Source organism: Pelobates fuscus, chromosome 4 (genome assembly GCF_036172605.1).
Source record: "Pelobates fuscus isolate aPelFus1 chromosome 4, aPelFus1.pri, whole genome shotgun sequence".
NCBI classification, from domain to species: domain Eukaryota; kingdom Metazoa; phylum Chordata; class Amphibia; order Anura; family Pelobatidae; genus Pelobates; species Pelobates fuscus.
The window spans coordinates 290,887,063-290,901,806 of NC_086320.1; the positions used below are offsets into that span (position 1 = coordinate 290,887,063).

The window sequence follows — 14,744 nt, forward strand, 5'->3', positions numbered from 1 at the left end:
GGGCAGACAGCTATGGATGACTCTGAATTTGAAACAATGATTTGAAACAAGCAAGCATGATGTAGACATGGATAAACATCTCTGAAACATTAACATTTCAAAACATACCCTTTCAATATATGGAGTAGCTGTTTGATTCCTCCCCATGTTCGGATTTCAAAACTTATTTCAGGATCCTCACAAATTTGAACCAATATCCAGACAACACTCCGCAGCAACTTTAGATGATCAGAGTGCAGCAAACTGAGTAGAGTAGGGACACCATCATAGATCTTCACTTGTTTTTTTACATCTGACTCAGAACAGAGAAGTCGTAGCAGTTCTGCTGCAAGTCTAGATGTAGGGGAAATAGATGTTACCAGTCTTCATTTTTGTAATGCATACATAGATCTTACTTGACCCCTGCAGCTTCTGTTCCTGTTTTCTACATACTGTATGGTTTAATTGAAAACTGTTCACTTCCAAACTTAGATAGAATGTTTGAGGTTTATGGAAAAAAATGGATAAGTGAAAATACAACTTACTTAAAGAAGAGCAACCTACTGAATGGTAATAATCTGTCATTTTTTTAAAAACAGTCCTGTAAGTTCTCCATGATTTAATATTTTGTAACCAGAGATGTAACCAAGTATGCTCACGTTTAAATAAAGAAAAAAGTATTGAACCTTGCACAAAGAGCCACCATAATAGACCAATTGTGACACAGAATTAATGTAAATACATTTATTGCACGTGTTCCTTACAAATATAAAACAATTATAAAGCAGTAAAATCTATTTCAAAGAGCGCACAACAGTCTTCAGTATAGAAGTACTCATATTTGGAGACTCCTGTTATAACACCCGGAGTCTTGGTATTTAGTGTAAATACCGGGTACATAAAAATAGAAATAGAAAAGAAGGTCACTGCTCCTCTATGACAAGATACAGGAGCACACTGGTATCAAATCCACCGTCTCTAGTCCTGCCGGCACTATTAAACAGTCTCCTGAGCAGTCTTACTTTCAGGTATGGATCACAACGACTGAGTCTCTATGGGACAAAACAACTGCCAGTTTGATCTGTATGTTGTCTAGATTAGCAGGCCATAGGCTTGTAGGTAACCAAAGTAGAGCAAATATCATGGATTCAGTTGCATTTTAGAAGCCCAGAGAAATGGTCAACAAAATGCCGCTCAAAGAGGATCATTTTATTAGTACCTAGTAGTGTATGTATATTTTATTTTTTGCTTTTACTGCATGCAGGAAATTTTTATCATCAATAATTTGTTTTTCTGTACAGTTTCCCACAGTGTCTTGCTCCTTTAGATATCTACTAGCCTACATCCTCTTCATGGAGATGTCACCATAGCCAGCCTAGGTTTTTATACATGTATGCGTATTATCTCTGGTTTCCAAATATTACAATACGGCTATGATATGTCTGATCCCACTACATATATTCGAGGCTTGATTAAGGTATACAAGTTAAATAATGGAGAGGTAAGTGGCCACCTGTACAGTATTGACAGTCATAATTATTAGTGCCAAGGTACAAGCTCTGAAGCTCAAGGTTGTCCTTTTGCTAATACATAACTTTTTTTATTAGGACATTCATGCCCTATAATTTGATTTCATTTTTGTATTTAATGGAATAGGCAGGGCCGGCGCTACCATAAGGCGGCCCAGGCGGCCGCCTTGGGACGCACCAGCCCTGGGGGTGCAATGTCAGGCTGACCGGAAGGAGGGAAGCGCACTGCGCTCCCCTCCAGCCGGTTACTATTTGTAGCGTGGCCAAGTCCAGAGATTCCTGCCCGCGGAGCCCGGCCTCTGCCCGCCCACCTCCTACCCTGGTGTCTGCCGACTGCCGCAGGCTGTGTGGAGGGGGCGGGGATATGACGCCATATACCTGCTCTCTGAGTACCGCACAGCGCGGCTGGCGCCCAGTGATGGGGCTAGGCTGCAGGACTCCACAGAGCCGGACAGCATGCACCCAGGGGACAAGATTGAACTGTACAAATGTAAGTATGTATGTCTCTGTCTGTATGTCTCTGTCTGTATGTATGTATGCCTCTGTCTGTATGTATGTATGTCTCTGTATGTCTCTGTCTGTATGTCTCTGTCTGTATGTATGTATGTCTCTGTCTGTATGTCTCTGTCTGTATGTATGTATGTAAGTATGTATGTCTCTGTCTGTATGTCTCTGTCTGTATGTATGTATGTAAGTATGTATGTATGTATGTATGTCTCTGTCTGTATGTCTCTGTCTGTATGTATGTAAGTATGCATGTCTCTGTCTGTATGTCTCTGTCTGTATGTCTGTCTGTATGTATGTAAGTAAGTAAGTATGTATGTCTCTGTCTGTATGTCTCTGTCTGTATGTCTCTGTCTGAATGTATGTAAGTCTTTATGTCTCTGTCTGTATGTATGTATGTATGTCTCTGTCTGTATGTCTCTGTCTGTATGTATGTCTCTGTCTGTATGTCTCTCTCTGTATGTCTCTCTCTGTATGTATGTATGTCTCTGTCTGTATGTCTCTTTCTGTATGTATGTCTCTGTCTGTATGTATGTCTCTGTCTGTATGTCTCTGTCTGTATGTCTCTCTCTGTATGTATGTATGTCTATGTCTGTATGTCTCTGTCTGTATGTCTCTGTATGTATGTATGTATGTCTCTGAATCCATGCATGTATGTATCTGTATGCATGTGTGTAACTCTGTGCCTTTAAGTCTCTGTATGTACGGATGTATGTATGTGTCTGTGTGTCTCTTTATGTCTTTGTATGCATGTTTCTGTATGTATGTGTCTGTATGACGGTTTGCCTCTGTATGTATGTATGTATGTTTGTATGTGTCTGTATGTCTTGTATGTATGTTTATGTATGCCTGCATGTACTTATGTATGTTTATGTATGCCTGTATGTCTCTGTATGTACGTATGTATGTGTATGTATGCCTGTATGTCTTTGTATGTATGTTTCTGTATGCCTGTATGTCTCTGTATGCCTGTATACATGTATGTGTCTGTATGGCGGTATGTCTCTGTATGCATGCATGTCTTTGTATGCCTGTATGTATGTATACCTGTATGTTTCTGTATGCCTGTATGTCTCTGTATGTATGTATGTATGTATGTGCCTGTATGTCTTTGTATGTATGTTTCTGTATGCCTGTATGTCTCTGTATGCTTGTATGTGTCTGTATGACGGTATGCCTCTGTATGTATGCATGTCTTTATATGCCTTCATGTCTCTGTATGCATGTATGTATTTGCCTGTATGTCTCTGACTGTATGTGTCTGTGTCTGTATGTCTCTGTATGATTATTTCTGTGTTTGTATGACAGTGTACCTGTGTGACTGAAAAATGATGCCTGTGGCTTGGGAGGAAATACACACAGGTGAAGATGCATTTTATTTTTTTTTTATTTTTAAAGAAGGGTGAGGGGTGCCAAAATGCATCTTCGGCTGTGTAACTAAAAATCCTAGCACCGGCCCTGGGAATAGGTATTGTTCTAACACAGATTAAAAAGAATATCAATGCAGTTTATATCATACAGTTTGTGGGAGTTTACTGTCATTGATTTCAAGTCTTCTGTTGATAAAGTGGTTTATATCCCTATGGAGAAGTTATATATGCACCATTCTATTACATATTTTAACATTTCATTTTTTGAAATTAGGAATTATCCATTACCTTTGTTAACAGCTGTTGGTGATTAAATTTAAAAGGGTTAACATTTCTTGAGCATTTCTCTGAAAAACATACCTTTTGGATAGTAGATCATATTCGTGCAGTATCATCATTAGGCTTTCAACAATACTGAGCTCACTTATCTTCTCCCGACATTCTGTACTGTAAACATAATAAACATCTATGAAGAATGCACTATCCTTCTTAGTCCACATTTTGTAAGACGCAGCAGCATACAAAGGCCAAAAGACAATAGAAATACAAACAGATCGATAGATCTCAATGTTTACAATATCTGTGATTTATTGCATGGAATGCACTGAACTTTAGTTGCTTGACTTTTTTAAAATAAAGTAGCTTTTGTGTAAAAATTATTTCTCCATGGGGGATAATTTAATTACATAACAAATGAAAGGAGATTGTGAAAAGATTTGACTTTTTTTTTATTGCAGTTGCTAATGGCTATATTATTATTATTACAATTATTTATAAAGCGCCAACAAGTTCCATAGCGCTGTACAATGGGTGGACTAACAGACATGTATTTGTAACCAAACGAGTTGGACACACAGGAACAGAGGGATTGAGGTCGGAGTCAAAGAGAACACCTTGGCAGCGAGCCTTAGAGGTAGAGCGGATGGTAGCACCATTGACTTGGAGGGACAAAGACAAGGGAGTAGCAGCACTTGCCTACTGTATAATTAAATTATTTACCATGAAAGGACCAATATTTTGAATTAGAAAAAAAATTATATGGGGCTGGCATACATTTTTCCAGGGCTGCTTTCTATCCCCAGTCCAACCCTGGATGTAGTCAGCCAACACCTGCTGTCGGTATACCACTGCACTTTTGTCAATGCATTTTTTTTGTCTTTTATTTTCTTTTTTCCTGCCTTAACAGTGTCTTCATACTGTCACGTCTCAGAATTCCTAATATTATTTTTACTTATCTATATATTTGCCAAATATGTATTTGCAAGATGTGAAAAATGAAATTAAATGTAGGACTGCACACCTCTTTATCCTGCATCTGGGTACCTCCATCTTTGCTCCCTTTTAAATTATTGTTACATGCTCTGTCCTTTGCACCTGGCAGTTGACATAAAGCAGGGGTGCCCAAAAGGTAGATCCCCAGATGTTGCAAAAATACAATTCCCTTGTCATGGAAACTGTAGTTTTAAAACATCTGGTGGTCTACCTTTTGGGCACCCCTAGCACAGAGAAACCATACAAAGAATATGAGAAATTGCATAATGTTTCTATTTTTCCTCAATAATTGCACTAGTTGCACTGGCTTTGCCTGGTCTGAATGGAATGATGATATAATTTGCTAAATCATTAAACTTTAAAGAAAAATTGAGCATATTGTTAAAATAAAATGTTAACACAGGTTGTAGGCAATTTAAAAAATGTTATTCAGTGGTGTAAATTCTAGTTAAGGGACCATTTTATTTGATTTATGCTCATATGCCTTTCCTCACTTTCATGTTCTAATCCCAAACTTATCATTTTTAACTGAATTATCTTACCATGCCATATCATGATGCATAAATATATATTATACCTTAAACTTCAAATAATTGGCTGGGTGCAATGCATATCCTAGATGAATACAAAATAAAGGAGTGCACTTCTAATCAGTGAATTCAGATGCTTGGTGACCAGCTCTATATCATAAGCATTGGTGAAAGGCCCAAATTGTGGCCAAAGTGTCGATTGTTGAAATGTGTTACTGATAACATTAAAGGAGAATGGGATTTGTTTAGAGGATGGAAGGAAGGTAAGGGAAATAAAAACATAGGACTGAAAGGACAAGCAGGTTCCTAAAGGTCGAGAGGAGGAATGAGAGATGCAGGAGGAACTGACAAGAACACAAAGCATAGGGTTTGCTAAAAGAAAATGAGGGTCTGGAAGAGACAATGGGGTTCAATAAGAAACGAGATGGAGAAGAATCGCACTGAAAGGGTAATGAGGAAAGCTGAGCAGTGATATGAAAGCGACAAAGGGATGAGAGAAGGTCTGATAGGAAATAAAAGGTCTGAGATGGACTAGAGCAGCAAAGTGGTTGTGGACAAAAGAATGCGAGAGGGTGAAATATTCTAGGTAATATTTTGCTCCTCGGTCTTCTTTTGTCATTCTTCCATAATGAAAAAATATGATCACTGATTATACATTACAACATAACAGAGAAACCAAAACAATTATAATCACATTTCCCCCTTTATCTGTCATGTTATTGTTAACTCACCTTTCTGCTAGACTTGTAAGAGCGAGTACCGCTCCCAGCAGCACATTGCTGTTTCTAGCAGCTAATAACTTTACCAGAGTCTGAAAAGAAAAGAAATGATCGGTTTTATGTGAACATCTTTTACTATTTAAAATCAGTCAGAAAAGTCAAGTGAGAATTAGTTTAATATGAATACATTTTACTAGACAAAATTATGTTTTCCGTCGTATTTTTTTTTTTTTTTTGTAAATTCTTTATTATGACGATCAGGTGAGTACAGAATCACAAATATTCATACACCACAACAGTGTATATACGGTTTATCAGATCGTAACTCAACGTTGAAAATAAGCATTGTTAGCTTCTGCTCATCTAACATTCAGCAAGCGTCATATGGCTGTTAATCAATCAGTAAAGCGTAGGTAATTTGAGCAAGTTAAACAATTGAACGACTATAGATAGATGCATCTTTTAGAGCTAAAACAGTTCCAGTAACTTCAATAATCAAACAAGCAAGGTTAAACAAGAGGATATCTCGAAGCCCCTGTTCTGCAGTCCTTCTAAGTGACCTGGCATATAGACCTAATAGCCAAGAGAGTAGGTAAGAGCTTCAGTCTCAAACATGGTTAGATGTGACATGTATGGCTGAGAGAACCTGCGCATCCCCAGTTGGGGGTAGTGTCGAAGATGTGTAGGCATATGATGTTAAGCTAAGTGTGTTGTGTTGCAGGCGAGATTGTGAGTTCCAAGCACTTACAATGCACCACTAAGGGTGCCACCCCCAAATCCGCACCCTAATCTGGGGTCTCCCGAAGATGGGAATTCTAGTAGTCCCTCGTGTTACATAGGTGGTTTGGGTGTGTCTGTCTACTTCAGTAGTCCGTCAGTCAGACGTCTGATGAGGTGCCTTGGAGTGTCGTAGGGCGTATGTTTTATTCCCTTCCTTTTGTCGGTCTAGTGTGTCTTACTTTGGGGTCACCTCTCAGTATGGTCAGTTCTCTAGTTGTCCTTTTAGTCAGCTTGTGGTGATAGTACTGGTACGCCTCCCTGGAATCTACCGCCTATTTCGCCTATAGCTCGCGCATCCTCACAGTCGGGTACCCCTGATCCGACCTCCCCGGGCCAGTCCGAGCCGCCGCCACTGTGTCCCAGAAGTAGGTCGCGTGGGTTTGAGTAGAAACCTTGTACGTTGTGAAAATGAGAAAAGGAGGGGGGGAGGAAGGAGGGGGGGGGGATACAGATGTGGGGGGGGGGGGGAGAAGGAGGGTTGGGTTTATAGGTGGCACCATACGTCAGCGCGCGCCCGGGCACTCCTGAACCGTGTGAAATAGTGTGCTTTACGGTCTTCTTGCTCCCGGTCTTGAGAGGTATACATACCACGGGGTCCAGGCTTCGACATGTTTGGTGCTCCTTCCGAGCAGTTCTGCGTATCGCGCCTCGGCCGTGTGTATGTCCTCTATCCTCTGAAGCCAGTCTGTCATAGTTGGTGGTTGTGTTTGTTTCCATTTAGCGGGTATGGATGCTTTGGCCGCATTTAGTAGGTGGCGGATTATCGACCTCTTGTATTGGGCTATTGAGCCTTCCGTGTGATGGAGTAGAGCCATTTCTATATTGAAGTCAGGTAGGTCACCCAGGATGATTGTCATTTCCCGTTGTATGTCTTCCCAAAACGGCTTAATCTTTGCGCAATCCCACCAGATGTGTCTGATTGTGCCTGTGTGGGTTTCACATCTCCAACAAGTGTCTGTAGACCCCGGGAATATTCTACTTAATAGAGATGGAGTCCTGTACCAGTGGGAGAGTAGCTTGAAGTTGACCTCCTGGTAGTTGGTACTAATGGAGCTCTTGTGCTGCAAAATCAATATCTGCTCCCATTGTGTGTCAGTAAACGTCCTATCCGTCAGCTCTTCCCATCTTCTCTTGAACGCCGTGTTCCGTGTGCGGTCTCCTGTTATTAGCTGTTGGTAGATGACTGAGACACTGCCATCGGCGGCGGAGCCGGTCATGCAGGAGCGTTCAAACCACGTCTGTTCTCTATGTAACGCTACCCTGTTGGGGAGGTTGTAGTAAAAATGTCGTAGTTGCGCGTAATGAAATCTGTGCATTAGTGTCGGTTGTGGTATTCCACTCCATTCCCGAAGATTTCGTATTCCCGCGTTACTGAGGACCTCGAATATTGGGACAAAGTCTCCACTTCCCTCTATTGGCCAGGAAGAACGATGTAGTCCTCCGCCTATCTCCGAATTATGAGTTATCGGTATCAGGGGGCTCGGCTGTGGGGAGATATGTTGGTTACGTCTCAGGTGAGACCATGTTTTTAACGTTTGAGTGACGGGTGATTCAGCGCCCAGCTTCGAAGTTACGTCCGCCGAGTTATGCCATGTGAGTCTGGGGAGGGCTTTGTTTATGACTTCTCTATTCAGCGCCACCCACAGTTTGTCATCAGATGCCACATGCCAGTCCCTGATCCGCTGCAGTACCGTGGCATGGAAGTATTTGCGGATATCTGGTAAAGCCAGGCCCCCCCAATTCTTAGGTAGGCATAGCTTGTCAAAGCTGAGTCGTGCCCTTTCTCCCTTCCAGACGTATTGTATCACCGCCGACTTAAGAGATGTAAAAAATCCTGGCGGGATGTGCCAGGGAATGGTGTGAAAATGGTAAAGTAGCCGCGGGAGAATGTTCATCTTTATTACCGATATACGCCCCTGCCAGGAGATGTGGTCGTAATTCCAGTTCTTAAGGTCGTTTAGTATTGTGCGCAAGAGGGGGATGTAATTCTTGGCATACAGTTCTTTCGGGTTCCTGGGTATCCAGATTCCTAGGTACCGCATCTGGTCCTGGCACCAATGGAAGGGGTACTCACGTTGAATTCGTTCTCCTGTGTTCGTCGGGGTTGAGACGTCTAATAGTTCGCATTTAGTTAAATTGAGCTTCAGCCCTGATAACTGGCCATACGTATCGAATTCTCGCATCAAGACCGGCAGGGATTCAGCTGGATCGTTTACGAAGAAGAGCATGTCGTCTACGTATGCAGCTACCTTGTGTTCCTGGGTCCCATGCCTAAACCCTCTGATCTCTGGTGTATGTCTCACTCTATCCAGGAACGGTTCCAGCGAGATGGCAAACAGGAGTGGCGATAGTGGGCAACCCTGTCGCGTGCCATTGTGAATGGTGAAGGTGTCCGTAAGCGCACCATTCACCCTTACTCTGGCGCTGGGGTCTGTGTAGAGCGCTTCAATCCAAGTCATCATACCTCTTCCCAGTCCCACTTTTCGTAGTGTCGCCATCATGAAGCTCCAGTTTACCCGGTCAAAAGCCTTTTCGGCATCTGTTGAGAGCATTAGTAGGCCTGGTTTCTCCCTAAGGGCTAATGCTTGTATGGAAAACGCCCGGAGTGTGCAATCTCTGGCTTCCCTTCCCGGCACAAAACCCGTTTGATCCGGATGTATTAAGCGCGGTACATATTTTTGTAGTCTGGTGGCAATGATCTTGGTGAATAGCTTCACATCCGCGTTGAGAAGCGAGATCGGCCGGTAGCTACTGCAGTTTTCGGGGTTCTTGCCGGGTTTAGGGATTACCGTGATAGTAGCTGCTAACGTTTCCTGATGGAATGTGTCTCCCTGCTGGAGTCGATTGAGGGCTGCCATTAGATGTGGCGTAAGAATGTCTCTGAATGATTTGTAGTATCCCACCGAGAGTCCGTCTGGTCCCGGGGCCTTCCCTTTCTTCGCTGCCTTAATCGCCGCCTGTACCTCTTCCTTGGTGATCGGGGCCTCCAGTAGTTCCGCTTCTTCTGGTGTTAGAGCGGCTGGTTGGAAACCTTGTAGGTAGCGCCATGTTGCGTCTTGTAGGTCCACTCCGCGGGCGTCGGGAAGTGACGGTGTGGAATTGTACAGTTGTCGGTAGTAGTTACAAAATTCAGTGGCAATTGCTTCTGGGAATTGTGTGAGTGTGCCATCGGTCTTCCGTAGTTCATGTACTTGCGCCCTCGCTTGTTGGGGTCGGATCATGCGGGCCAGGAGCCTCCCACCCTTGTTAGCATGGATGTAAAAGAAGGCCTTGGATCGTTGTGTCGCCCTATGGTGTTTGCTGGCTACCAGGTCCGCCAGTTGTCGGCGAGCGTCCAGGAGTGAGCGATAATGCTCTTCGAGTTGTGATCGCTTGTGTTGTGCTTCCAGTCGGGAGATCTGGTCGGTGAGCTCCAACATACGTCGCTGCGAGTCCCTTTTTTTACGAGAGGCAATCCTGATGAGATGGCCTCGAAGTACACTCTTGTGCGCTTCCCATAGCGTCACTTTTGACACCTCTTCCGTGTCGTTTTCCCTGAAGTAGTTGGTGAGGTGTTCTGTCAGGGCAGCCTGCACTCCTGGGTCTGACAGGAGCGACTCATTCAGTCTCCACTCCGTCTTGGTGGGCCTGAACAGCGGGGAGTCCAGCTTCACGGACACTGCGCTGTGGTCCGACCATGGTGTTGGTGCGATTGTTGCTGACTGTAGGTGTCGTAGGCCTTCCTGTTGTATAAGAACATAATCAATGCGAGAGTATCTCCTATGTATGGCTGAGTAGTGCGTATAATCTCGAGTCGTTGGATGTATGGTCCGCCACGCATCCACCAGTCTTGAGTCCCTCATGGTCTTCTTTATAGCCCTGATCGCGGTTTGTGGTATACTGCTGTGTCCTGTCGAGGAGTCCAGCAACGGATCAAGCGGTGCGTTAAAGTCCCCCCCTATGATGAGCGAACCTTCCGTGAATATTGCCAGTTGGCGGAATGTTTTGCACAAGAACATCGCCTGTTTTGCGTTGGGCGCATAAATAGAGGCAAAGGTGTATGTCCTCCCCGTAATCGTGCCTTTGATAAAAAGGAACCTACCGTTAGGGTCTGTCTTTTGGTCCAGCAAAGTGAAGGCAAGATTAGCAGCCAACAGTATCGCAACTCCAACCTTTCGGGCTTCGGGGTGAGTGCTGTGGTAGTTGATTGGGTAACCTCTGTCTTTCAGTCTATGGGTATCCGAGGATTTGAGGTGCGTTTCTTGTAGCATTGCTACTGAGATCCGTTTGCGATGGAGTTCCCTTAGGAGGTGTGTGCGCTTCTCAGGCGAGTTAAGGCCTCGGCAGTTCTGCGTGAGAACATGTAGAGGTGCTGCTGTGTACGCCATGGAGTGAGTGTGGGCGAAGTCGCTGGCGTCTCCGTAGTCGTGTTCAGGAGGTCTGGGTCCAGTGGCCCTCGCGCACGTCAACTGCCGGTGGGAGAGGGAGGGGGGGGGGGGGGGTGGATGGGGAAAGAGAATATAAGTACAGTTAGAGAAGAGGGAAGGTAAAACCTTCGTGAGTCACAATTCCCACGAGTTGGGGGCGGCTCAGCCCACGCCCAGTTCAGCCCGTCCCAGGAGGCCCCCGGTGTGAGTGCTCAGAGGTGTGATGTCAATAAGAGTCAAAGTTATCCCTTCAATACGAGGGAGTCCTGTGTAGCTGGGTGGATTACAAGACCGTACCGTTCCCTAGCAAGCTAGGGCAGCCGCGGTGTTGGGTCCCCCAGTAGTGTGGTCTACACAGGTGTAAGTCGGGGTGGTGGTGAGACCGAAGAAGTCCAGAGCCACTGTCCGGTCGGCCGCAGAGGCTCAGTGTCTAGTGGTGTAGTAGTGTATGAACTCTCAGAGGGGCGTCCGTGTCCCACTTGTTCCCAATCTGAATTCAATGGCTAGTACAGTGAAAATATCGATTAGTACGGTCACGTAATATGGGGGTATGGGTTAACATCTGTTGGGATATATGGTGTGAGCGGTTGCTGGTCCTTCCCTATGTCGGGGCGGGTAGCCCATTGCTATCTTAAGTTAGTTCAGGTCGTGGGTCGTGCCGGGCCGGGCCGGCTGCGTGTGGAGTGCGTTCTGGGTCCCCCCACCTCCCATAGCGGGCTCTGTCTTGGGTCCCCTATCCTGGGGATAGGAAGCGGAGCTAGCCGTCCGTGGGGGAGGAGAGAGAGGCGCTAGGTGGTGTGGGCGCGTGCGAGCCAGTCCACCGTGGGTGAACGTCTCAATTTGCGACTGTCTTACGGTGCAAGGAACTGACAATGCGACATAGTAAACATATAACATCACTCCTCAGTACCACTCAGAAACCGACCGCCCCCCCACTCAGCCAGACCCACCCGTATCCCCGCAACCCCAGGTATCTTGTGCTACTAGTGAGTCATAGGTGTAGTCCCAGTTTAACTCCCCATATATCCCCTACTCCCTCCGTGTCCCTAGGGCACGGCAGCATCCCTGCCATACTCCCACCCCCAGAGCCATCTCACCCATTACAGCCCGGTACATCAGTATTAACGAAATAAGATCACATACCCAAATATGTCCCCCAATTGTTCCCCACCTCCCTCCATCTATCTTTTAGATAGTGTTATAGGCAGCTGTTAAGTGATTAATATGACCCGACCAAATCACATTTGCAGCATCAGAAAAACCCACAATATATCAGGTGCTCAAGCGTCCCGTAAGTAACCAACAGTCGTATATAGCGACATAGTTCATGTTCCGTGTGCACAAATGGGGCATTCCTTGCAAGGGTCCCAACCCGCGGGCAAGTCAGGCAGTGCGTCCCATCCCCATCAGGCCCCCCTCCCCAAGCAACTCGGGGCAGCCTCCTTTCCCCAGGGGCATGTTAGGAATGTGTGGCAACACCCGGTCGTGCGTAAGTCTCCGCACATGTGCACGTGTATACAGCATTTCAACAGTCCCGTATAGCGACACAGTTCATGTTCTACGTACATATGTGGGATATTTCTTGCAGGTGCCCCAACCCACGGGCAAGCCAAGCGGTGCGTCCCACCCCCGTCAGGCCCCCCTCCCCATTCAACTTGGGGTAGCCTCCCTTACCCAAGGGCGTGTTAGGAAGGTGTTGCAACACCTGGTCATGTGTGAGACCCCATACATGTGTATGCGTGAACAGTACTTATCTGACTTCTGCTGTACGCGGGATGGCGTTGGCATCTGTGGGTATCAGCAGGCCGTGATATGTTGGTGTGTCATGGTCGGTCTTCCATGCCTGGTGGGTGTAGGTGGGGAGCATAACCTTATTCCTCCGGGTCCGTGGGTATCAGTTGCCTGCGGGCCTGCGGGCGCCTAGGTGTGACGTCTCGTCTCCTTCGCTGCAGGTTCGGAGTGTGAATTCCCTGCCTCTGGTCCATTGGCCCCAGGATCCAGTCGGTGACCTCCGTAGGCGGAAGGTTGAGGCGCTGTAGGAACCTGGGCACCTCCTCCGGCCAGCGTAGCGGGAGCCAGTCGTCCTGGTGTCTGGCCAATAGCATAAAGGGGAAACCCCATTTGTATGGGATCCCCCTATCTCTGAGTAGCGCTGTGATGGGTCTCAGGGCCCTGCGGGCCTCAAGCGTGAGGGGAGACAGGTCTTGGTAAAGGGCAACTTCTGCGCCGTTGAAACGCCAGGTGGGCCTTGCTCGGGCTTTGTTCATTATTTTCTCCTTCAGTTTGTAGGAGTGTAGGCAGCATATAATGTCTCTCGGTGTGTTATCAGACGTGCGTGCTCTGTTGGCCCTATGCGCCCTATCAAACGTTATGGAGTCTGGCGCATCTGAGCCTAGTATGTCGCGGAACAGTGTCTGTAGTGTTTCTTCCACGACCTCCGCCCACTCGTGTTCTGGTAGGCCGCGGACCCTAATGTTTGATCTGCGGCCCCTGTTATCAAGATCTTCAGTTTGGCGTCTTAAGTGTAGAAGAATATTGCCTTGCCTGTGTATAGCCAGATTTGAAGCCTCAACCCTCTCTCCAACAGCCTGCACTGAAGCTTCAGCTGCCTGTATCCTGGAGGCCTGTGTGGAGATTTCGGCCTTAAGTGAGTTTACCTCCGTGCGGATCGCCGCATGTAGATTATCAGAGAGGGTCTGCATGTCAGTTTTGGTGACCATTGCTGCTGCCAGGGCTTTTATTGCCTTAATGTCCGCACTGATCTCCGTCAGCGTGGGTGCAGCCGCCTCCGTTATTGGTGAGTGGGCCGGGGAGTCGGCCATGCTTGCGCCCGCGGCCTCGTGGTACTCGGCGGATGCCGGGGCCAGGTACCCGTCCATGGGACCCGTTTGTGCGGCAGTCGCTGGATGCCTGGGGGTTTGGGAGCCGTCAGGGCGTTTAGTGCGCCCCATTTCCGTGCCGTGCTGGTAGGTAAGCCTGCTATATTTGCTGTGTGGGTCGGAGCTTGTCCCTTAAGCGGCCATCTTCGATCGCGGCCAAACCACGCCCTGTTTTCCGTCGTATTAGGCTATGCCACGCTATAACAATGAGCGCTAAATATAGCATTTTATATATATATAATATAGATAATATATATAATATAGCACGCTCATGTATCATTGTAATTGTTTTGAAACCTTTATTTCAATATAAATGTTTCAACAGAACATTCACATTTTCTATCTTTTTAAAAGTGATTGAGTTAGAGGCCAAACTTGTTGTCATAATTATAAATGTACATGTTATTTATGTTGTTAATTGTAAACAAAATAAAAGTGAAATTTAAAATTGCATCAAACACAATGGCATAAAGTATTATTTTATGATTCATTTTAAAAATGTCCCCATTTAAAAGTTGATCTTAAAAAACTACTGTCATTAAGAACAACGTAAGAATTATGTTGCATTAAAAATATAAAAGTTACATTATAGCATTCATACAATGATGACTAGAAACTGTTGTACTGGGGGGGGGGGGGGGGAGAGGGAGGGGGAGTGTAATAATGTCGGGAGTCCTAAGCCCCACTAGTGACACTTGGCTATAAACCACCTCTAAAACTAATCTACCAAACATGTAACTTATCCTAACCTAGTGTTTTTCTATGAATTACAAATA

At 45.6% G+C, this 14,744-nt stretch overlaps 2 protein-coding genes across 2 annotated transcripts in view; both read right to left on the bottom strand.

The window, feature by feature from the left end:
- Positions 1-14,744, bottom strand: part of SLC4A7 (solute carrier family 4 member 7) — a 551,990-nt gene that overhangs the window by 309,418 nt on the left and 227,828 nt on the right. The gene's annotated exons all lie outside the window — the stretch shown is intronic.
- NEK10 (NIMA related kinase 10) overlaps positions 1-14,744 on the bottom strand; it is a 194,354-nt gene that overhangs the window by 119,051 nt on the left and 60,559 nt on the right. Inside the window, exons 10-12 of the mRNA XM_063452208.1 lie at positions 5,916-5,995; positions 3,743-3,829; positions 109-333 (exon numbers count right to left, since the gene is read on the bottom strand). Coding sequence (XP_063308278.1) covers positions 109-333; positions 3,743-3,829; positions 5,916-5,995 — 392 coding nt within the window. The remainder of the gene's footprint in view (positions 1-108; positions 334-3,742; positions 3,830-5,915; positions 5,996-14,744) is intronic.